Source organism: Chroicocephalus ridibundus, chromosome 3, assembly GCF_963924245.1.
Source record: "Chroicocephalus ridibundus chromosome 3, bChrRid1.1, whole genome shotgun sequence".
Taxonomy (NCBI): domain Eukaryota; kingdom Metazoa; phylum Chordata; class Aves; order Charadriiformes; family Laridae; genus Chroicocephalus; species Chroicocephalus ridibundus.
In genome coordinates, this window is record NC_086286.1 from 79,319,689 (window position 1) to 79,345,099 (window position 25,411).

General features: G+C 37.5%; 1 protein-coding gene across 1 annotated transcript in view; it reads right to left on the minus strand.

Moving 5' to 3' along the window:
* Positions 1–25,411, minus strand: part of AFG1L (AFG1 like ATPase) — a 75,006-nt gene that overhangs the window by 45,444 nt on the left and 4,151 nt on the right. Inside the window, exons 2-6 of the mRNA XM_063329836.1 lie at positions 20,924–21,147; positions 11,496–11,547; positions 10,767–10,868; positions 9,241–9,371; positions 1,417–1,516 (exon numbers count right to left, since the gene is read on the minus strand). Coding sequence (XP_063185906.1) covers positions 1,417–1,516; positions 9,241–9,371; positions 10,767–10,868; positions 11,496–11,547; positions 20,924–21,147 — 609 coding nt within the window. The remainder of the gene's footprint in view (positions 1–1,416; positions 1,517–9,240; positions 9,372–10,766; positions 10,869–11,495; positions 11,548–20,923; positions 21,148–25,411) is intronic.

Genomic DNA, 25,411 nt, shown 5'->3' on the forward strand with positions numbered 1-25,411 from the left:
CTGGGTACATCTGCTCTCTAATGAAAAAGCCACTTTTCCCTTTTGTATCCACAGGAGAGAAATCTCTCAATTCAGTCTTAAACCTTGAAGTAGCATACGACACTAACCCAACTCTCCTTCCTGTGGGAGCATTTCAGACATGTGCCATGAGTACACAGGAGCAGTGAGAAGGGAAGAAAAGACAGGCATTGACCAATGTCTGGACTGCAGCATTAGCTCAGTTCTGGAGATGTCGTTCTTGACATTCTCTGCTGGGCAGCTAGTATGAGTGGATGTCTTTCAGGTTGACACACTGACTTAATATGTATTAAAAAACCCCACATGATGATAATGGTCACAAACATACGTCTTTAAGATGTGGGATACAATCGCCAAGTTACGATAAAAATCTCTCCTGAACTTTAAGGAGTAGTGCTTCAAAACACACAAGGATGGCTCCCAACTGAGTGAGGCAGCGGCATCCACTTTGTCTGTAGTTCACCCAGCTACAGTAGTTATCTCACCCTGTTTGCTCAAACAAGGAAAATAAACCAACAAGAAATTATTTCCCCCGTCTAGTAAGAACATTTGAGTGCATTGTAAATCTTTAGTGATTTTCTTTTGCCCAATTAATTTGGGTGGAAAAATTAACTGGTAGTTACAGTTAATACTGTAACTCTTTAGAATTTTTGGCAAACATTTGAAATTAATTATCAGAAGTGTCATAAAAGTTGCATAGAAATCATGCATTATGCTAACTGCTAACACTACACTACAACAAACATTTTCCTCATCTACAAAAAATTGCAATTACTGCTTGGCTAAAACCGATACAGATTTGGGGGCTTTACAGAAGGATCTATCTAGCTAGTCATACTCTATCTAAAAATATTGTTACAAACGGTAACAACTCTCCACCTAAGTAATTCCCAACAAGTGACCTCAAAACAGGCTGTGAGAATGGCATCTTGATATCGAGTATGGCTTCTCCTTTGAGCTGGTGAATCAAGTCTTCAAGTTTCCTAGTTACATATCAGTAAGGAATGTACTCTCTCTTCCCCGCTCTTATGCTGAATCTGATCTTTTCCTACCCTGGAATACACACAAAACAGAGGTAATATTTCACCCCTCTCTGTCCCTCCTGTCCCCAGACACCCTCCCGCTGGTTTGATTAGAGTAGAAAGGATCAGAAAACACAGAAAGATCTGGGGGGAGGTGCGGGCAGGAACACCTTGAGTTTGATAGAAGACAGGAGTAAGACTTAGTGAAAAACCTTTCTTCCTTAAGAACACCAAAAAACAGGGGACAAATTGGAGTATCTCAGGTTCTTGGAGACTAGAGAGTTTATTAGCATTAAATATGATTTCAATTCAACTGTTTTGTAAGTTACTGAAATTCACTGCATTTGGATAATACTAGTAGCATGTTTGTTTTTACCTTCTGGCGGCCTGTTAGATGTTGCCACAACGACAACCCCATTTTGGAACAGATTTTCAAAAAGCTGCTTCAGAATCATGGCATCAGCAATGTCAGTGACCTGTAGAAGACAACACATTTGTTTTATCTTGCTTTCAGCTTCCGCCGCAATAGATCTGCAAGTGGCTTTATAGCTAGGAAAAATGCTTGTTAGTGAAAGCCATGGAGAAAGATTCTAATTATTGCTTGGTGAGAAAAAAAAATAAAAGGGATAATTAATAAGCAGTGAATGTACCATGGTCTTTCAAAACTTGCCCAGTCTTTATCGCAGAACTCCACCATTTCTTTACCAATTGCTAAATGATTCCATGTTAACCGCTATTATAAAACTACAGGTGGGAGACACAAAAAACAGACCTAAACATTTAAGAGGCCTAATTAATTAGAAACAACATGAAAAAAACAGAAGACAGAAAGAAAATACACACCGATTGTTTTACATTTCTATTACCTTTGAGGCAAAGGTTTGCAGAGGTGAATTTAAATGGTCATGGGACTTCAGAAATAAAGACAAGTAGCCAACTATACATAATCAGCTGCTGTTGAAAATAGAATGATATGACATAGATACTATTGTGTGATTGTTGCAAAAAACAATTCAACAGATGGCCCATCACAAAAATAAGCAATTTCATTGTTCTTTTTAAGTGCCTTCTATTACTGTCCATGAATAATCAAAAGGCACGGCAGTCACTTCCAGCACAGTCAGCCTCTTCTAACCTTCAGGCACAAAACACTAACAAAAAATAAAAATGGGTGGGACAAGTGATACTGGGGGGAAGGGGGAGCAGCCCGAATAAAACAAAGACTAAAAAAAAAAAGCTGTAAAGTAAAATTTCTTTAAATTTCTAAGTTTAGCTTAACTGAGTTGCTTTACAGTACCAAGAAATAAGAGGAATGCAAAACAGAAACCACTCTGTACAAATGAAAAAAATGTAATAAATTTTTCCAAACAAAAAGCCCCCATTGTTACAACAGCAATTTTTTTTTCACAGGAGTTCACCAGCTGAGATAAGCAATCCTAGTAAGTAAACCAGCTTTATTATCATGACACTTGTTTCTCCTGCATTTCCTTTAATTGTTACATAGTCACTTGTTGCATTTTCACTTACCAAAACAGACCCCAGTTCTGAGAAAATAAAAAAGTGGTGGCATGCCAAGAGTTATACGCACAACAGATTGACAGATTGCCATGCTTTCACCAGTTTAGATGTGTATGTTCTGATGGTAATACATCTGCAGAAAGACTTAACCAGTATAATTTTTTTCCTACTCCATCACCCCACCCCAAATTTCTAAATGACCTTTCTGGGCAGCAAAAAAAAATTAATTCTACACCAGAGACAGCAGAGGACTTAAGTTACAATTCTGCGAGCTATTTTGGAAGCAATAATGTTCATAAGGAACCATAAGAAAACAGTTTCCTTCTGCCAAAGATTTCTTCTGATTACGTCTATGGGATGCATTAATACGGATTTTAATTTTCTTTTTCAAAACCAGTTTTACACAATCAGTAACACACCTCTCAGATTCACACACCTCTGACCTGTAAGATCCAATATTTCAAAAAGCATGCAGTGATTCACTGTTGTACTATGTCTAATGTAGCTGCTTATGCACCCACCTATTGATAATTTATTTCTTCTGAATTTTCGTGTCCCTAAAAAACAACACACAGTGTATATATGTGCATTTTAGGCGTAACAGAATTTCGTGTATCACAAAGAAAACTTAATAGCCAAGTTTTAAAAATGTATTATATAAATCATTTTGTTACACACTTTTTTGTTTTTAAATACCATAAGGCATACTACCTTTAGAAAACAGGGAGTGAAAGAATATTAATGCTCATATAAAAGAAAACAATTAATAACATTCTCATATTAATGAGAACTGTTATTTGATGCTGAATTCTGATGCTTTCACTCCGTTACAAAAAAATTGATTCTTGAAAGTTCTGTCAAAAAGCAAGCACGATTTTGAGAACTTGGATCCAAATGTGAGCTCTTTTTACCTAATGTAGCTTGGGAAAGACAGAAAACGTGTACAAGGTAAAGCAGGTAGAAGACAGTAACTAAAGCATTGTCATTTCTCATGTTTTTTACTGTATCCAGCGTTCATTGCAACAGGGAACAAAAGCAAAGGCTACAAATTACCAATAAGGAGAGCCTGCTAATGGAGAGAATGGAGAAATTTCATTAGCATTTAAAAGATTTTTATGACCTAGTGCTGCTTTCCATTATGACTCACGTAAAAAGAAAAAAAAAAGGAAAAAAAAGAAAAAACCCACTAGACTAATAGTTAATTTACATGTGTAAGTGCCTGAGACTCAGTCATCCACTGATTGGTACAGTTCCACGTAATGAATGACAAACATAAGCATGTATTATCAGTAATTAGTATTAGCACAAAAATAAGAGCCTAATTTTTATTAGAGTCTTTTAATAGCATGCAGGTTAGTAAAAACTCCCTAAATTGTAGTTTGCTTTAAGTCCAAGTGGTACCAATGGCATACATAAAGACTAACACTGTATGATCTTCCAGCTTAGCAAGAAGTAGGGATTCTGTTTTCATTATCAATACTAACATAGGTTACAGTCACACGCCAAAATTAGAGCTTACAATTACTTGTGTATAGTTATTTGATCACTAAACAATAACTAGTCTCTTTTTATTGGCCAACCTCTGTGTTCTGAAACATCAAAACTGTAATTAGAAATGGCTTAATTCTAGGGGGTTTCTTCAAAGTGAGGACACATTTTTAGAATGACCTACGTCTTTCATGATTTTTAAAAAAAATAGACTTTAATTTTACGGTAAACGGTATGACAAGATCATTAAGAAGAAGCAATGCTTTAATAACCTGAGAGCCTGTAGCTCAGGCAAATGCTGACGTAAAACCTGCTCCAGAATGGACAAACTCAGAAGCTTAGTGCCATCACTGAGATCCTGGCTATCACACAGTATTTGCAAAAAGAAACATTAAGATATAGCAATTATTTTTTTTTAATACGCCATTATCTTGGAACACACAAAACTACTTTTAAAAGTACTGAAATATTTTTCTACATCAGTTAGTCAACTCTCCACTTGTTCGACAGTTCTCTAGGCTTTGCGAGAAGATTCACTTCAGAGTACTTCTGCTTTGTTTTAGCCCACTGTCAAAGAGGAACACGCAACCTCAGCGATGCTTTTGTCTTTTGAAGTTCTGCACTCGGTTTCCTCTGAAATCTGAGTATTAACAATAGTTTTTACTGTCCCTGTTACAATATCACTTGTCCCTGTGTCTGATCTTAAGATAAATAAATAATTTCTGCTTATTCTCCTTTTTTTCGGACAGGTATTTGGAAAGCAACCTGAAGTGTTTAAAGCAAATCTCTGCAGTTTTCTGATGTTTCCTCCACACACAAGTATTTTGACAAAGTAGTACAGACCCAATTTGACTTTCCACCTGTTAAAACAGACAGTAGCTTTGTCTGCAAGTCAGAGCAGCGTATGTTCTGAGTCTCCAGCTCTCTTTCCAGTTTTATTTTAATCTAGCAATTCTTTAAATAGGAGTGAATCAGATTCCAGTGAAATCTAGCCACTGCAGAAATAAGCTGCAAACATCCTGAATTAGAAATGGCTCCTTGTTATCAATATTAATTGTGTTACCATGTGAGCTTCTCTTCCAGTCACTGCACTACTTTATGACTATTTAAGCAGAAGGTTTCTTATCCCAAATGCAGTGCCTTCCGCAAAATTTCAGAAAGCCGGTACTGCTTTTCAGAGGGCAAAGCCTACATAGTGTTCCATGCCACAGAAAAATCAGTCAAGAAATCCAGCTGTTCAGAAATCTATGAGTTTAGAAAATTAGTACACCGAGAACTAGTAGATTTTTTAAAATTCACGTAAGAATGCAAAGTCTTAGGCACACATTTGAAAGTATAATTCTTGTATTACTTTCCCAACTGTGACCCACGGACAAAAGCAAGTGATTTTTACAACTGAAGTGATTGATGTACCTCAAGCAAGTCAGCAGGGGGAGCAGGCAATCAGTTTGGAAGCAAGAAATACCAGTCTCGCCCCTTAAAATGTGGAAAAATGACAGATGGTCTGGAAACACAGCAACACCAGGACATGAAAGCAGTGGACATTTATACAGAAAAGCAGGTATTTACACTAATACACGGTACAGCAAAGGTGCCTCTTTCCACCATTTGAGCATTTGATGTCATGACAGTTAACACTCTTCCCTGCCCTCTCCAGACCTCCCCATTTCTTTATAGTGTAAATACAACTGTCTCTGTATTTAGATCTTATACTGCAAGTTGTGGAAGCTCAGCATTCATATTCACTAGATAAAGCACAATTTAAATGATCAAACAGCACAAATTGCAGCAACTGCAACGACCCCACACATTCTGAAGCTACAGATCAAAGGACTACCCCTTCTCAAAAAATGCAAGAGGAAGTTAAAACAAGAACACCTACTACTTTACAGCTACAAAAATAGCCTTCATGGGAGCTGATCATAAACTGTTTATTTTCCCGGGCATGCACACTTGTAAAATAATAGCTAGGGCACATAAATTGCTCTATCTATTTCAGTAATGAATTAATTTAACATAACACAGACAATTTACAGTTAATAGATGATTCTTTTAGTATTGGTGATTTGAGAACTAACACAGATATGTTCTTATCTTGCTCTGCATTTTCTCTCTGAATTAAAAAAAAAAAATCTCAGCTGGTTAGAGTTGCCAAGTAACTCTAGTCTCTCTCCTAAAAATTTTTATAAAGTGATTCTACAATTAAATTTTTGACATGCCCTTAAAACAAAACTCACAAGCTGTTAGGTTGGGCAAAGATCATTTTATGAATTTATTTTTAATTTTCATATTTAATTCAATAAAAGTTTCTTAAAATGTTAGTTACGTTGATATAATCTGACACTGCCATGCCAAAGGTTCCAATAACTCTAAGAAAGAATTTAGGTTGAATTTGACATGTTATTTCAACCTCCTTAATCACATTGAGATGATTTTGTTGCATTATATAGAATCATAGAATCATTGAATCTTCATGGCCGGAAAGGACCTTTGAGATCATCTAGTCCAACCATACACACACACAAAACCCCCTACAATCTCTGCCACTAGAGCATGCCCTGAAGTGCTTTAAGTGTTTCTTAAACACCTCTAGGGATGGTGACTCAACCACCTCCCTGGGCAGGCTGTTCCAGTGCCTGACCACTCTTTCAGTAAAGTAATTCTTCCTAATATCTAATCTAAACATCCCCTGCCGCAGCTTCAGACCATTTCCTCTGGTCCTGTCATTATTCGCCTGGGAGAAGAGGCCAACACCCACCTCTCTCCAACCTCCTTTCAGGCAGTTGTAGAGGGCAATGAGGTCTCCCCTCAGCCTCCTCTTCTCCAAGCTAAACATGCCCAGCTCCCTCAGCCTCTCCTCATATGACTTGGTCTCCAGACCCCTCACCAGCCTGGTAGCTCTCCTCTGGACACGCTCCAGCACTTCAATGTCCCTCTTGTACAGAGGGGCCCAGAACTGAACACAGTACTCGAGGTGAGGCCTCACCAGTGCTGAGTCCAGAGGCACGACCACTTCCCTACTCCTGCTGGCCACGCTATTCCTCATATAAGCCAGAATGCTGTTGGCCTTCTTGGCCACCTGGGCACACTGCTGGCTCATGTTAAGCTGGCCGTCCAGCAGCACCCCCAGGTCCTTTTCTGCTGGGCAGCTTTCCAGCCACTCTTCCCCAAGCCCGTAGCGTTGCTTGGGGTTGTTGTGACCGAAATGCAGGACCCGCCACTTGGCCTTATTAAACCTCATACAGTTGGCCTTGGCCCATCGATCCAGCCTGTCCAGGTCCCTCTGTAGAGCCTTCCTACCCTCAAGCAGGTCAACACTCCCACCTAGTTTGGTGTCGTCTGCAAACTGACTGAGGGTGCACTCAATCCCCTCATCCAGATCATTGATAAAGATATTAAACAAAACCGGCCCCAAAACTGAGCCCTGAGGGACACCACTGGTGACCGGCCGCCAAGAAGATTTCACCCCATTGATCACAACTCTCTGGGCACGGCCATCCAGACAGTTTTTAACCCAGCGAAGAGTACACTTGTCTATGCCATGATTCGCCAGCTTCTCCAGGAGAATGCTGTGGGCAACGGTGTCAAAGGCCTTACCAAAGTCCAGATAGACAACGTCCACAGCCTTCCCCGCGTCCAGAGGGTGGGTCACATGGTCATAGAAAGAGATCAGGTTGGTTAAGCAGGATCTCCCTTTCCTAAACCCATGCTGGCTGGCCCTGATCCCTTGGCTGCCCTGCACTTGCCGCGAGAGCTCACTCAAGGTGATCCTCTCCATGATCTTTCCTGGTACTGAGGTCAGGCTGACAGGCCTGTAGTTCCCCAGATCCTCCTTCGACCCTTCTTGTAGATGGGCGTCACATTAGCCACCCTCCAGTCATCTGGCACCTGCCCTGTTGACAAATGATGGAGAGAGGCTTGGTGAGCTCTCCTGCCAGATCCCTGAGTACTCTTGGGTGAATCCCATCCGGCCCCATAGACTTATGTGTGTCTAGGTGCAGAAGCAGATCATTGACTACTTCCTCCTGGATTATGGGTGGGTTGTTCTGCTCTCCATCCTTATCTTCCAGCTCAGGAGGCTGAACACCCTGGGGATAGCTGGTCTGACTATTGAACATGGAGGCAAAGAAGGCATTCAGTATCTCAGCCTTCTCCTCGTCCTTGGTTGCAACCTTCCCCCCCGCATTCAGTCAGGGATGGAGATTCTTCCTGACTCCCTTTTTGTTGATGTTTTTATAAAAACTTTTTTTATTGTCCTTTATGTTAGTGGCCGAGTTGAGCTCCAGCTGGGCTTTTGCCTTCCTAATTTTCTCTCTGTATAACTTAACGAGATTTCTGTACTCCTCCTGAGTTGCCTGTCCCTTCTTCCAAAGGTGGTAAACCCCCCTTTTATTCCTAAATCCCATCAGAAGTTCCTTGTTCATCCAGGCTGACCATTTTCCCCACCCTGTAATCTTGCGACACATGGGGACAGGCTGCTTCTGGGCCTTTAAGATTTCCTTCTTGAAGAGTGTCCAGCCTTCCTGGACCCCTCTGCCCTTCAGGACTACCTCCCAAGGGACTCTCTCAACCAGTGTTCTGAACAGGCTAAAGTCCACCCTCCGGAAGTCCAAGGTGGAGGTTTTGCTAACCCCCCTCCTTACATCACTACAAATTGAAAACTTGACAATTTCATCATCATTAAACCCAAGACGGCCTCCGACCACCACATCTCCCACTAGTCCTTCTCTGTTTGTGAACAGTAGGTCTAGCGAGGCACCTTCCCTGGAAGGCTCACCTATCAGTTGTGTCAGGAAGTTATCTTCCACGTACTCGATGAACCACAGCAAAGGCTAGACATGCCAAGCAAGGATCAGGAGGCTACTCTCCTGGGCACTGTACAGACTCAGTACAGGATGATGGTTCCTGCCCTGAAGTACTCATGAGCCTCTCACCAAACTCCAATACTCCCTTGTATGACCAGTAACTAGACTGGTAAATGAAAACACTATAAAGGGACTTACACCGCCAACTTGCATCTTATCTCCTGGGAAAAAAAAAAATCATCCTACCATGTTGAAAACTGAAATGACTACTACTCTTCAACTTCTACAGTTCACCACTGGCCAGTGATTCAAATGCAGTAACAAGTGTCATATTTTAAGATCAAAAGTAATTTTATGAAGTTTCCCTTGACACGAAGGAGACTTCTTACCTGAAATTCATCAAAACATAAGAGAGCAGCCTCTTCACTTATTTCCTCTGCTACTGGTGCAATTGGGTCATATGATTTGGCCATAAATCCTGCCTTTCTTTTTGGCAAGCTCTGCTTAAGGCGATGTATTCCTCAGTTGATAAAAAGAGAAGAACAAATATTCCTTATTTCTTTTTCTAAGATAGGGAGAACAAAATTATTTAGCTACTGAATAAAAAGTAACCCAGTCCAGGAAAAATAAGAAAGCTTCAAATTCAGCACAATTTCAAGAAGGCAAAACAGTTTTCAACCACATCCAGGCAACTATTAAAACCTCATAGATTCTGAGACTCGTATTTTCTTGTTTAGAAATACGCAAAACAAAAATCAAAGAACCCTTGAATGCTATGCACCTATACTTTATCTTTTAAATATTGATATAAATTACAGTTTTATCTTGCTGCAATTCATTACCTTAGTTTCAGTTTCACTTTGTAATTTGGCATTTTCTGTCAATCTTCTCTCTCAGTATGAAAAACCCTCACAGTGTTTACAAATCAATGGCACAGCTCTGTGCACTGCATGCTCTAAAGGTATACTTAGAATGCATTTAGTTAAAAGAACTCAGACATAGCAACACAGTTGTATTTTAAAATGTAGAGATGATGATACTGGCACAAAGTAAGTAAAGTATGGATGTAATAATCTGTCTTGTGGATTGTATTCCACCTGACTATAAACAAACATTCAGAAAACAAAGATTCTGCAGTAAGCAGCTACCTTTGTTAAGATTAAGCACAAATGACAAGAAATGAAAACAGAAAATTTCAGTAGTGACCCAATGATGACAGAAAAGAGGGCACTAAAAGTGGCAGAAGTTGTTTACATTGATGAAAGCTTCCCAAGAAAAATGCAGCTGTCAAAATACTTGTAAATTACAGTATTACTCACAATTTCACAGTATTTTAAGGTCACAGAATTTAGAAAAAGAAGCAAATTTTGAAATATCTAAAACAGTATCTCCGTCAAAATGAAATGCCTTGTTCCCCCTTGTCAGAAAATTTTCTAGAACTCAGGATGAACTTTCTTCTATTTTTTTTCCTCTAAATTACTGATAGTATTACTAAGTTTGCCAGTTGTAATTCTCCTTAGTGTTTATACCTGATTTAGTTATTGCTTATTCAAAATGCAGACTGAATTTAACCTTTACTGTTCCAGTTTTCGCAATTGCCTTCCTAAGATTGCATGTAAGCTAATTGGTAACTGTAAAACATTTTGTTAAGGATTTAATCGTAAATACATACCCAAGTTTTCTATACAATCAGGTAAACATAATCTTTGAGAAAAGATACATGAGAAATAATATGCAATTAATATCAACTCTGATATGACAGACAATGCTAAAATCCTTTAACTTCTTTCCTATTTTTTACTTTTTTTCTTAAATACTTAAATAAAATTACACTGATTAATATGAGAACGAGACATACTTTTAAATAGATACTGTATTTAACAAAATTCTTGTAAATACCTGTGTCTGCACTTACTCTGGTGTACATCTAGCATGAAGCCATGAAAATGGACTCTCTTTTTCCTTTCTACTTCTAAGTGAGAATAGAACATGTCCATCACCATTGTCTTTCCTGTACCTTCAAATGAAAAACACAAAAAACACCCAACAGGTAGTTAATTTAAGAACAGAATGTACTGATTACAATAATGATTGTTCATTAGCTTTGAAGTAATGAAACTATACTCTTCCATAGAATAAGTACAAGACCAAACTATTTGTGAAGAACAGTTGTATTTTCTGTTCAAAAACTTGGAACAAGTGCATTTTTATTTTTCTGTTTTAAAGTTTTGATCCATACAGAGATGTCCCAAAGGTTGCACAAATGGCTCCGTACGCATACAGAAAACATACTTAGCATTTCCTTTTGAAAAGCAAGTATGTTTTCATGCTGCACTGTTACAATTAGAATATATAAATTCTGTGGCCCCCGCAATTACTTCCCAACTTCTTAAAATTACATTCTTAAGTATTAGTGAGTGGTTAGTGTTGAAAAAAACTACACATGGTAACGTAGTCCAATCCAGCAGTTTACAGAATTCAGATTGTAATTGGATTAAATAATATCAAAGTGGAAGAAAATTAACTCTGGAAAATTCATTAAGGCAGTAATACTACACAAACATAAAGCTCTTAGATGCTTCAGAATTTGATTAAACATGCATTTAGAGAAAATTCCATTGGAATGAATGCAAACAAAACTTACCAACATCTCCATAGACATAAAGACCTTTTGGGGGTTTGTTTTTTGTAAAGAGCTGCAAATCAAGAGAAAAAGAATAAATATGATTATGGGGTAAAATAAAAGCAAGCACATTGCTGTGGTAAAGTAAGAAAGTATCTACGCTTAACCACCAAAGTAGCACTAGCTAGCAAAGTGTAACCTTGAATAAATCATTATCTCAGAATTGGTAGGCCATATTAATGTTGTTATTTGTGCAAATTCTGCAAAAGAGGCCAAATAGTCAGTATTTGTTTCTTTTTTTAGATCATTGTGAAAATATCCCTATCCCCAGTCCTAGCACACGTGCCTTTTTACCAGAACACATATAAAATGATTAAACGTTTCCCAATCCATCATCATCAAAACAAATCCTTTTCCTCATTAAGCCATTTCAAACAGTCCTAGGAAGAAGGATACAAAATTAAGCAGTATTGTAGTATTCACAGATATACACCTATTAAAGCAGTATTGTAGTATTCACAGATATATATCTATTAAAGCAGCTCTGCTTAAGATATAGACCATTAGGATTTAGAAAATCAGTATTGCAAAGCCAGTGAGCATTGTAGGTCCCTCTTCTCTCCACTTTGAATCTTAAATGCAGAATCATCTCTGGCTTAAACATGATTAAAATCAACAGAGTTACAGTAAAAATATGTACCTATATACACAAGTGTGTGTGTGTGTATACGTATATATATATAAAAGGTTATTTTCAAAGTATGCCTTTTATTAATCTTTTTCACAAGTGAGTTATGTTTAACTTGAATGAATACTGCTTAAGAATTTTTCATCTCTTAATATTACTCTGGACATATGTTTGACACCTGATGGCTTGGTTTATTCTATTTTACTCAAATATACATATTTTATAGAAAAATTTGCAATAATATCAAGACTTTAAATTTGAAACAGTCCTCCTCCCCGCAGTATTCTGCATAGCCACTTACAAATATAATCCTAAAAAGAAACAGTTTCTAAAAATCTGGAAATCTTAACAAAATTCTCATAAAATCTATGAAACCAAACTGACATCCACAAAAACACTGCAGAAGAGTATTAGCTTATTTTAAAGTGCTCCACTTTCAGAGTTCTATGAGCTGAGTCAAAACAGAGGAAAATTAAAACTGCAATCCTGCGGTCTCATTTGGAGCTGGGTAATTGCTAAACAACTTGAATCTAAAGCGCTTTTCAAAATACAGTGCCATGTTAAAGAAATGGGGGAGTCAGCAGCAAAACACTAATTAAATATGAAAGAAAATATATGACCAAAAGGTAGCAAGGTAATGTCTCAGGCCTATAGTACCATTTTATTCAGAAAATATGCAAGCATAGCTCTTATATAAGACCCACTTATAGATTTAATCTAGAGCTATATTAATAGGCTAATCAAAAATTTGTATCATCAATCTGTGGCTGAACAGGGTTTCAGAACATCTGAAACCGTTCCATTAATAGACAAGACTGCAACTATTTATTTGCTAGTGCTTTGAAAGCACTGCAAGACAATTTAATTGACGAACATTTTTCAGTGTGCACTTTTTAAGAGCTTGCACTCATTAAAACTACTGATACTCAGTTACACAGTGAAGAAAGGAGAAATGGCAAAACACCCAAATGAGAGAGACATTCTTCCGAATTTCTTTGAGATCAACAATAGTAATTTTAACAAAATAAAAGACTATCACAATAAATTTATTATATAAAAAGGCTGTATTAATGTGATTTGCAGATTCACAAGGAAAAACACAAAGCTAGAAAAACAAATCAATGTTTAGAGTACTGCTTCACCTGTCTTTGTAAAGCTTATATAACCAGAACAAGTAGTAATGCCTACACTTTTACACCATTTTTTTCACTGTAAAGTGTTTATTAATTACATTTAACCATTTTGATGTTCATCTTTTTAGACATATTTTATTCTCGCTCCAGTACTTACCATTTCCAGAAAATACGTTAGAGAAAAAGGTTTTTTTGGCTAAAGGAAAAATATAATGGCTTAGGCTCCATAAAAGCCTAAATCAACTTCTGGTTGATTTAAAAAATGGAATTAGTTTTTTTGTGAAGACAGCAATTTTTGAGTGATATCTAATTGCTTAAGAAAAAAAAAAAGAGAAAAGGATGGCTACTGTGGCAGATTCAAACACATTTGCTGAAGCTGATCATCTCTAAAAGCAAACCGAATGCCAGAAAAACTCTTATCCTCTTTGAGCAATTAGAGAAGTTTGTAGGAAATATTTTACATATACTTCTGCCAGAAGTGACACTATTGACAATTTTAGGATACTCACATCTTCAATCCTGTCAGGTATTGTATAACACTACAAATTTACTTCTATACTCTTGGGTTGTGGGTTGTTTTTTTTTTTTTAATATATTTTATTTAAAAAAAATAAACTTGATTGATAAGACTTTTAATACTGAAACTCAGACATCCTACCGGTCTCAAGCTATTGTGCATGATGGAAAAATGGATTTTTTTATTTTTTTTTTAATAATTTTTTAAAATTATTCTCATGTACCTTCTGAAGCCTGGAAGTTGCGTAAGGAAAAAAAAAAAAAAAAAAAAAGGAGCCACTTCCACCAGTATTTCTGATGAAATCCAATCAATGCTGTTTGGTTCAACTTAGAGCTCGGCAAGTGGTCAAGAAAGCCAGTGGTATGTGGGGGTGAAGAAAGCAGAAGACTGACCTTGGTTCTATAGAAACACACACTCCAAAAGGAGGGGGGAGATCTAATCCAGAAGATCCTCTGGTTACTCTTAAAATAAGGGTAGTCTTGTTTGTTTCAGGGAGGGAAGAGAGAAAAGTGGGAGATGCAGGAAGACAAACTAAATGAATGTGCTTCTCCTCACTTCCATATTATCCTGAGGTATATTTGGGGTTTCAGTATAATAATGTTCAATTGGTTGACAATAAATTTGCTTTTCAACAACGATTAAGATTTAAATACGTTAAAGCTAATATTTAAAATGTATAAACCCAAAGATATTAAGGGAGACACAAAATTTGAGTTTGAAGGAGAGAATTTTGAAATCCTTAGATGTATGTTTTGAATGCTCACCACACCCTTTCAAATGAGGGCATCACCACAATTGTGTCCTTGAGTCCTCCAAGTTTCTTAATTCCCAAACATTCTTTGCAATAACTTAAGAAAGCACAACTTAAGTGCTTCACCGAGTTTCACTATCATCAGGACAAGCCAGAGCAGGAGCTTTTTTTTCCTTTCATAGATCAGTTCACTTATAGAATTTTCTTTGAAAATCATTCATATGCTAAAATATTTACAATTCCACAAGACAACACACACATCAGTGTCCCCAGATTTACAAAATTCTCTCCTCTACTATCAAAATGTTTTACACATTTCTGTTTCAAAACTGCATGCCTTGCTTTGATTATATCACATCAGATTTTTCTGTTTTGTTTAAACTTCACTTTAATCAATCAGTATCCTACTTCATCTAAGGAATTATATTAGTCAAAACATCTCATTCTGACAAATTCCGATTCTTTCTTAAATATCTTTAATAACATGCCATGTCTTCCCACCTTCTCCCGTGCTCCCTATCTCAGACACCAAAAGCAAGTAACTCATTTCCTGGGAATATTTACACTCTGATTCTAACAACTTTTAAGTGAAAATGCATGTCAATACTAAGATGGTTAATTAAAACATGCAAAATTCAAGAGACAAGTCTCCAAACCGCATATTTTTTTTGTAAACACTAACAAAACTGCCTCTTTCTCCCATTCTTTCAGGCCTCCTTTTTAGTTGCTGTTGTAGCTGAAGACATTTTCAAGGTCTTGAATGGCGTTTACTATTGTTCATACCTCTTTTCAAAACATGACCTCACTTATAATTGAGCTTATTTCAAGTCATTAGTACAGCAACTCAACAACTCTTAAGATGTCCCAATTGGTATTATTTGAAAAGCTAGAGATCTGAAACGTCTATGCAAACTCTTACGGCCTTGAACTTCAATTCAGAGGATCTCAAAATATCTCAACATACAAGGCCATGCTTTCACCAAGTTGAAGATCAAAGTCATTGTTCAAATTTGAGTAATAATTTTGAAAAACAGAAGCCTACTTGGATTGCAGCAAGACTAATTGTTTTTTCCCCTCAAATTCATTCTAAGCTGATGCCCCAAAAAGCCTACATCATAAAAAAAATACAGTTTTATTTTCATAAAGAAAACAGCTGGTGTCGTGTCCCTTCCCCCAGACTACTGATTTCAGAAAGCTTTGGTCTGTGAGGTAATGCAAGTCTCTTGGTTAAACACTAAAATACTTCTGTTGTATCTGATATAAATATTTGTTCCCTAATCCTACTTTTGCCATATTTTTAGTGAATAAAACTATTCAGACAGAAAGTGACAAATACAGAACAAAACTAAAACCAAAGCAGACCATTCTTGTAATGGTTCAGAAGTGCAAGAAGCTTCTATTTCTGGAATAACTTATTTTAGAAGAGGCTTCTGCAATTCTATCACAGAATAAATCATGCAATAAAATACAGACTATCAGACTACAGAAGAGGCTGACAGAAAGAAACTTCTCTCTCTCTTTTCTCCCTTTTCTTCACTACAACCTCTCAATCACATTCTCTTCAATGACAGAGCCAGGAAAAATGAGCATGCTTGAATTGCCAAGCACCATTATTTATTTCTAAAAAGCTGCCAGTAGATTCTTTTCAATGCAGGAGATTTCATACTAAAAGCAGGTTAGTCAAGTTGTTCGAAACCTCCTGAAAAAGCAAAAAGCCAATCTACAAACTACTATGTGTAACTGATTAAAGTGTTTGATTTATTTCCAAAGAGTCCTTGAGGAATTTAAAATACATCAATTTATTTCATTTGCATCTATTAAAACCCATTAAGTAATAATGTTAAGCAAACCTAATGGCAACCATTTTATCACAGAAACAACTGAACATCTATAGTACAAGATTTATCTTTTACTTCCTAGCGTATTCAAAGTTACAAAGTACCAGGCCTTCATGGGAGGAGAGTGCCAACGAGCTATTCACAAATACAGGATTTACCTGCGCCCTATGTCATTAGCACTTCCTGGAGACACCTTCTACTAGTTACATGAACTACCTCCACTCATAAGCCTACACAAATCCTATTACGCCCAGGCCAATTCCAGAGATTAGTACTCACCACCTCTTATAGGCACAAAATGCCTTAGTTCTACTCTTCAAAACTGAACCAAGTCTGCAACGGTATCCCTACCCTGAAAGTCCATCATAGAAAAGCATGTATTTTGCTTACTTAGAAAACTCCAACAGATGCAGACCTATAATAAGTATATGATGCCACTGCCTACGAGTGGTACAGTGCCTGAGGGCTATGATTTTACCAACTACCTAGTCACAGCTGTGACACTTACTCTGGGTAAAACCTTCATTAAGGATGTTGATCACAACTTTGCTGAAGCAAAACCTGGCTCACATTTGAATTTAAACCATACTTTATTTGGCTTCGTTTTATGTCAAAAGGAGCTCTGCTTGAACTGACGAATAACTTCCTCAAAGACAGCAGAAGAGAAACAAAGTTGTTGCGACTTCTCCATCATGAATCATGATTTGATTTAATTACACAAGCTAGCAGGCTTGCTTATAAATCTGTTAAAGATTTACACAAAACTCACTGCTCTCCTCCTTTCCTGGGGTTTTGATGTATGGCACAGCATTGTAGTGCTCAACCTGGTTATCAATCTTCTTAAGGTTTCCACAGAGATATCAAGCTCTAGAAGAAAAACCTCAAACTGCAACAACATTTATCCCAATAGCTAGTAGTTCTACAGCTGCTTCTCGCTCACTGCGGCCTTAGTTCCAAGGTATCTGAGAGCCATGCAACCATTTTTAATAGCTGGTTTAGAATTAAAGCATGGAATTGAAGCAATGTTAAATGAGAGGAGTGCTTTAAAGGAACTAGTAAAAACCACATTCTCAATCTAAAAAAAATTGCGTTTGACTTCTTCCTTTTAAGAAAGTGTCAGTCAGTCTGGCTTTATTGTGATTAGCTCTGTTATACAGGGACAAAGTAGCATCACAATTTCCTAAATAGAATAAGATTAGTATTTGTTCTCTGCAATAGAGACTTTCTTCCCTATTCATACTTCTCAATCAAAGAAACAGTAAATAACAAACCCACATAATGCTTGATCTACAAAGCCATTAAAAGACACCTGCTCTAACAACTATAATGACTCAGGGCACTCCAGTTAACACAAGTCAGCTCTCAAAACTATTCTCAAAGGCAGCGCTTTTAGAACAGAATACCCACGTCCAAAACAGTTTACCAGAAAAGATCAAAATGCTCTAGCCTCCTGATCCTCAGGTTTGACAGTAAGACAACCACCTTCACAATAACATCTTTTCTAAAGAATGAAAATGAATAGTCTAGCAGTATGTCCAAAAGATAATGCAGCAGCAAGCCAGATAACTGTCCTCCTTTGGAGTGACCTCCTCTTTTACAGTCCAGGTACAGTCTAAAGACACTTTTGAGATAGACAGTTTTAAAGATTACAACCCCAACACCAAAGCTTAAAAAGAAGGCCAGACAAATTAAAAAACCTTTTCACATCAAGCATCCTCAAGATACAAAACTCCAGCCTACTGGATTATACTTACAGAAGCAGTTTAGCAAGCTGAATCCAGCTTGATCTCCTTACACTTAGGCAAAAATAGTTCTCATTCAGGCACACTGCCATATTGCTTTGGATACCAAAGATAACCGATAACCATTTTTGAAAGAAGAAATTCCTATTTTTTATTTGGTACTTGCCCAAATTTAACCAGGAGGCTGGTTTGTACGCAAACTCAAGAGCTGGCCTATAAAGACATCATGACAACATGGATCCACAGGCACACACCCACATACAATATAAATAAATGTTTTAAAATACTATAAACATACAGCTTACAGACTATATTTATCATTTTTATACTGCTTTTATGTTTTAAATAATTTTAATTAAAGAAATCCCAAAAGTAAAAAGATAAGCAATGTGATGAGCTCACACACCAGCCAGAGCAGACAAAAGTATACCCCAAACCATTGTTTGGCTCCAATTCCAGCATCAGAGTTAGAAACATCGAATTATTTAGGTCGGCAGGGACATCAGGAGATCATGCGGCCAAACCCCCTCTTTAAAGCTCAAGTTTAATATCTCAAGTTGGAAGGGACCCATAAGGATGATCGGGTCAACTGTTTCCAGAACAGAACTTCTGAAGACACATTCGTTGCCCTCTAGCAGCAGTCCTGCCTTAGCACTTTGCTTCCTGTACTTCACTACTCTTGGGTTTTTCCTTCCAGAGTGCCTGACTTCAGCTCCATGGAATTATTTCCCATTCGGGTTTCTTCTCACTGTATCTCAATAAAAAAAAAAAAAAAAAAAAAAAAAAAACCAAACCAAAAAAGGCTCTTTCCTAGGTGTTTAGTCTGCTTCCTTTTATCAGGAGGCAGGAAAACATTTATGGCATTTCCAGTCAAGCACGTGGTTAGCAAATACATGATCTTCAGCTACACAGATGAGTTCAAAGCATTCAAGGGATGCTGGAGGCAATCTAATAGGCAAGAATGTGTCACAGCGCTATCCTGCTATACCCAGTGCACCCTGCTATATTTGCCTATTTGAAACAGGCACATCTATAGGTATAACACAGGCTGTTATAATACTTGTTCTCATAGCAACAGTCTCTTCTCTACTTTTTTCATGCCTTGAAGCTAATACATATCGCAAGAGCCTCAAAGTGTTAACTTGTCATTTGGTGCAGAAAGGGCAGAGGACAGCACATCATTTAGAGGCACTTGAGCCCTGTAGACTTTGGCTCCCCTGATTTCACGCTACACCACTTAGGCTTGCCACGCAAACAAAATACAATATTTGTGCCAGGTAACAGGAGAATCTGGGGTTCTAATGGGAAGTACATGGTTAGGTAACAAGTTCAATAGAGTTAAGATACTTAGATTTATGCCCATGAGATGAGGTGTGTTGCATAATGGATGCTGACAAAGGCTGGCATGGAGATTTAATAGCAAGGTCTGCAGCTGACAGCATACATTGACTGTAAATGTGAAAGTTACTTGTGACAAAAAATAAAAACAGAAGCAGTACAAGAGAGAAAGGAAAAGGAAAACACTCAGTCACTGGCTGGGGAGAGCAGTGACAGCTTTGAGACATCCTCCTCTTAGGGGTAGGGAGGTGTCTCTCCAGTGCAAAGCAAAGATAATGATGGCAATGAATATTTTGCCATGCTTTTTTCCTAGCTCTATACTTTTATCATCAGACTCAGTCAAACACCCTATTCTTGTTTCCCTTCATCATGTTTATGACTATTTGTGCTAACAGGAGTATGTTAATCAGGTGCAAATGAAGCATATTCACTGGTCGTTCAGCTTCTGTGCACATCTATGATTGCCTAATATTTACCAAGCAACTAAATGTCTTGTCTACTTTACTGGGCACTATGTTTAGTTTTCTAGGATATAAACTCAAATCTACACAACAAGAGGCAAGGAAAGCCGAGGAGGGTTTCTCACACCAGTTCTAGTTGCTTCCCATGAGAACCTGCCATAACAACGCTATCAAGATTTGCAGGTGCAAGGCCATGAGAGCAACAATCTGAGAATACAGCATGAGAACAAGATGAAAAATACTGCGACAGAGGTTCTGGAAAACACTGTGTCAATAGCTTCAGGGAAAAGTTACAGAGCTGCAACAGCAGGCTATTAGCATTACTAATGCTAAGGCAGTATGGTTGCTAAGGCGCTGTGCAACAGGGATGTGTCCGAATTTTTCTTAATACTTTGAAAAGGAGCTGTGATGCACCCAAAAACGCAGATCACACCTCCTCCTTCTTTCCTTACCTCACCTGGAGACTAACAACACTGGAAAGAATGGACATACTTTAAAAAAGTCATGTCTGATCTATATGACAATGTTTTGCAAAGCCAAATTATTTAGACTCTGCTGGCTAATTTCACTTATATTCATGGAAGATCTATTAGAAGAACACACAACATCAGTGTTCAGTATGTGTAACCCAAACACACATGTGTTATATCAGTGCTTGAGAATTAAGATCTGGTCTAGGCCCCCTTCTCCCATAGCCAAATGGCATTTTTGGAAGGGCAGACAGTGGACATAACCAAAGTCATATCAGTTTTTCTTACAGAATTATTTCAACAATATTTTACTTGGTTGCTTCTAGAGCGTCACTGGAACTTTACGAAGCAAAAGAGAAATAACAGAGATCCAAACACAAACAATGATCTATCTGTAAAGACCCAGCTGGAAAACTAAGACTCATGTTAATGACAGAAATTTATGTATTTTAAGCACATTCTTAGAAGCAAATATACATGCAAAAAATATTTTTATTGTTATAAACCTCACCTTTGAGAGAAGATTTTTGGAACTGATGCTGTAGCCTTTAAGGCTTTCATGCAACTTCTGCAGGTGCTGTACAACTCTTCTCTGTTGCTCATCATTCCTCAGCTCTTCCTGCTTAATCAGAAAGTCATAATGTTCTAAAGGTCCGTTGCAAACCAATAAAGCTCTGGCATTAGCATCTGTAGGAGTACCGGGGACCGTCTTCTCATCTCCCTGAGCTGTGTATGCTGTAAAATGAAAAACAGATTATTAATAAAGAAGTTCTGAAAAGCATTCTCTTATATTCATAAACTACACACATTCTTAACAGTTTACACCAAGACAAATATACATTACTTACCTATACAACCACTAGAGTATGTTACCTCTTTGGTTTTCATTAAATCAACCTCTAACTTCAGTAGTAAACACTTTTAGTGGCATGTTTTAGCATTTATTTTTATTATTAACAAGCACACACACTAAGAGCTGAGCTGGACAGTTGGTAAGATTTGGAAGATTTTTTTTTGGCAAACTGTGGCAAAATGATTTAAAAATACCAAAGTGCATTTCTCTGAATAAATTAATCCTTTAGAGAGCAGTGGGCTAAACTAGTCAGAAAGAATTTTATATCCAGCAAACAGGAGACCAAAACAGAAGTTGCGTAAGCAAGTTGAAAGAGTCAAAGACCACACTAAGCAAGGCAATAGCTGTGAAGCCCTGCAATGCCATAGCCTGCTCTGCTGACATTATCATCTTCCTAGAAGAGACAGGGCCATGCGCAAGTAGAAATTCTGTTTATTAAAAGAAGTCAGAATTGCTAGACTTAAAATGAGATATAACTAGGAAAGGAAAGAACATACAGGATTACAAAGACGGCTTGCTAAATAAGTAAGATCAGAAACTTAACAATGAAAAGGCATTTACTATCATCTTTGCTTCCACTGTCATTTAAAAGGTTAACCATAATCTTGAGTAACACAATTTGTAGCAATAATAAAAGAAATAGATTTGAGTACGAAAAATGTGTATCATCGACTACATAGATATTTTGCACACTGTGAGATCTAAGCAAATTAATCCCTAAAGGTAAGTTTCCTAAGCAACACAACGGCCTCCAATAGCTTTCTCTGAGGCCTCACTGAAAGCAGGTGAGGTTCCAAAATAATAGGAAAATGAAACAATTTTTGTCTTTAGAAAGGAGATTAAGGCAAATCCAGAAATTCATTCATCAGTCAAATCAACTTCAAAACACTCAGAAATACTGGAACAAGTACAAGCAAATTATTATTTTTTTTTTTTTAAATAAAGTACTTAACAAGATAACTACGTAACAAATATAAGGCAACACCAGCTCCTCAGGAGCAGCACTAGATCAAGAAGTTTTCCTCTCTTATCAGATAACATGCTTAGTGGGTAGATGAATAACATCTTAATTGCAGTAACACTTTTGTCACTGGGGCACGTAGCATTCTCATACATAAAGTAGGAAAATAAGTTGCAAATGAAATTACTTGAGCAGGTATAAAAACAGCAAGAAAAACTACATGTAATGAATAATTACTACAGTCAAACCAAGTGCATATTTGCAGTAGAGTTTCAGAGAGGGTCAGAATCTCAGCTTGGTGCAATCCAGAATTTCCATTTGTGACCTGTATATAGCAAAATAAAACTAACATGGACTGGAACACAAATAACAGCAAGTCAGGAGGGGACTGCAAACACCCTGGGAGGCAAGGCAAGTCTGACAAACTGACAAAGAATCTAATACAAATAGATTGCAATTCAACAGGAACGAAGTATAGTGCTTAGGGGAAATAAATAACAGAAGAGACGGGGAACGATCAGCTAAAGAGCAGCTCTGCAGAAAAGGATCCAAGGGCTACACCAGATCACAAACTGACAATGATAACACTACTAGAGGAAAAAAATAAAATAAAAGAAAATAGATGCAAGTACTCTGACGTATATATATGAGGGGCAATATATGCAGACATGAAAAAAACCTGTTCTATACAATACTGGTATAGTCCGCCCTGGAATGCACTTTTCAATTTTCACATCGTATTTCATGAGAGGTATGAACTAAATGGGAGAGCAGAAGATGATTTAAAGGACTATTTGTTAAACCGTAGGTTGTGACCCACAGAGAAGTTGCAAGAGACACAAGAAGAGTTTTAAATTGTTATAAGAAACATAAAATGAATATAGTTATAAAAAAGAAGGATAAAACTGAGCAATTAGATCAAATCATGTTTATTTATTGCAAGTAACACCTTAGTTTCTTCAAAGCAAGACAGTCGGTTACATCTTCAGCCAATCATTACACACCAGTGGGTGTCAGGAGGATGGGGCCAGGCTCTTTTCAGTGGTGCCCAGCGACAGGACAAGAGGTAACGGGCACAAACTTGAGCATAGGAAGTTCCACCTAAACATGAGGAGGAACTTCTTTCCTTTGAGGGTGGCAGAGCACTGCAACAGGCTGCCCAGAGAGGTGGTGGAGTCTCCAATTCTGGAGACGTTCCAAACCCATCTGGACACGTTCCTGTGCAACCTGCTCTGGCAGGGGGGTTGGACTAGATGATCTCCAGAGGTCCCTTCCAACCCTACGATTCTATGAAATCCTCCTGCCCTGAAGGAACTGAATTACTGCTATGAATTAAAAGTAATTAGCTCATCCCTAGCTAAAGAGATCGCATAAAGAAAGGTGAGTTCAAAGTCTATTATTGCAAAAATTTGAGTGAAACCTTTAGACGTGACTAAAGAAAAGCACACAGCTATCTCCAGATACACACGGGGTACTGAGAAAAGGAAATAAGCTGTATTTATACAGCTACTTCAATAACTGTAATTAAGGCAGTGAAATCAATTAATAGTCTAGAAGTTATAAAATCTTCATTGATGGGGAATGAATTTTAAAAATAAATTTGACAAAAATCTGTCAGGAACAGGACAGCAATACCTGACCCACCTCCAAAGGGAAGGGGAAAAGGCATAGATGATCTCTCACAGTTTTTTAATCTTGTTTTCAGCCATTCCACTCCAACGTAAATCAACATCAATTCTGTGGTCTGTACCTCTAAACTATTCGTGCCTTCACAATGCATAGGGCTTGATGGCTCCGAGAGCTTCAATCTGAGGGACAGACAGTGCCCCATAATACCTATAAAGCCACCAGTTCCTACTGCTTACCACAAGATTGGAGAAGAAAAAAAAAAAAAAAAAAAAAGCTGATTCAGGGATAAGAAAGGGTTTGTGGCTCATGACCTTCCTGGCCATGGACAAAGTACACCAGTGGGACTGCTCAGAAGTGTGCTTTTTGTCTCAGATTACATGTATTTACAGCTAACCATCCTGGGAGTGGAAGAAAATACTTTGTCATTAACAGATGACAGAGATGGAGAATATGCACAAGTGATGACAGAGGGTGTCATGGGACAAATTACTCACTGTTCTCCTAAAATAATATTAAACACTGGTATTTAAATATGATGAGATACACTATAATACACTACCTGGAGATACCCAGTAACTGGTAAGTGATAAACTCAAACTTGTAGCTGCAAAATAAAGGCATATGCTCTTAAAAAGCGTGTGGAGGTTTTAGAGGTAAATAGCAAAGACAGCTATTCAAGTGATAACTATCCTAAGAGACAAAAAAAAATGAGGGTCTTCAATTCTAATCTGCATTTTGTGGGATAGATTGCAAAAATCATTCACACAACTGTGCTTTTATAGTAGTCTATTTCTGAACCGATACAGAAAAGGAAACTTCAGAAATTTTAATATATAGCAGAGGAATACCAGGCAATTACCTACCATAATTTTACATCAAGGAAACTACTGTTAGAACAGGAATCACTTACAATTCAGCACATTAATCTTAGTCCTACAGCCTTCTCCTTTATATTGCAAAAGATGGGTTTTCATTTATCTCTTCCTGTTTCATTACCGAATCTTTGTCTTACATAAACTGTTAATTGATTTTTATTAGCTCCCCTCTGAAATCTTTAAGTGTCACACACAGAAAAAGCATCTTCTATCTCTATGCAGCATTCTAGATACAACAAAATCACAATGTCAATTCGTTACTCACCTAGTTTTACATAAAACAGTGTGCTTATCCATAACCTATCTTTCCCACCTCCAGGGTGCACGACAGTGTTGGATGTTATCACATTTAGCCTGACATTAACTGCTTCTTTAAGAGTTGACACCAGGTTGCAAGCTTTTATTAAATTCCTGTTCCTAAAACATACATATTTAAGTGTAATCTCACTTTATTTCAAACCATAAAATTAACTGCTTGCATTTGCCTTTCTGTTTGCCTATCCGAGGATCACAGACCAAGCTGCAGCGAAGACCTACTGTGGTACACACAAAATCCTGCCTTGGAGAAATCAGAGAGGAAAAACTCACTAAAGCCATAAAAACTTATTAATGTATACATGCCTAATGAAAATGCCAGTCTGAAACTATAAAAATTTCCTTTAAAGTGGGGAACTTAAAACA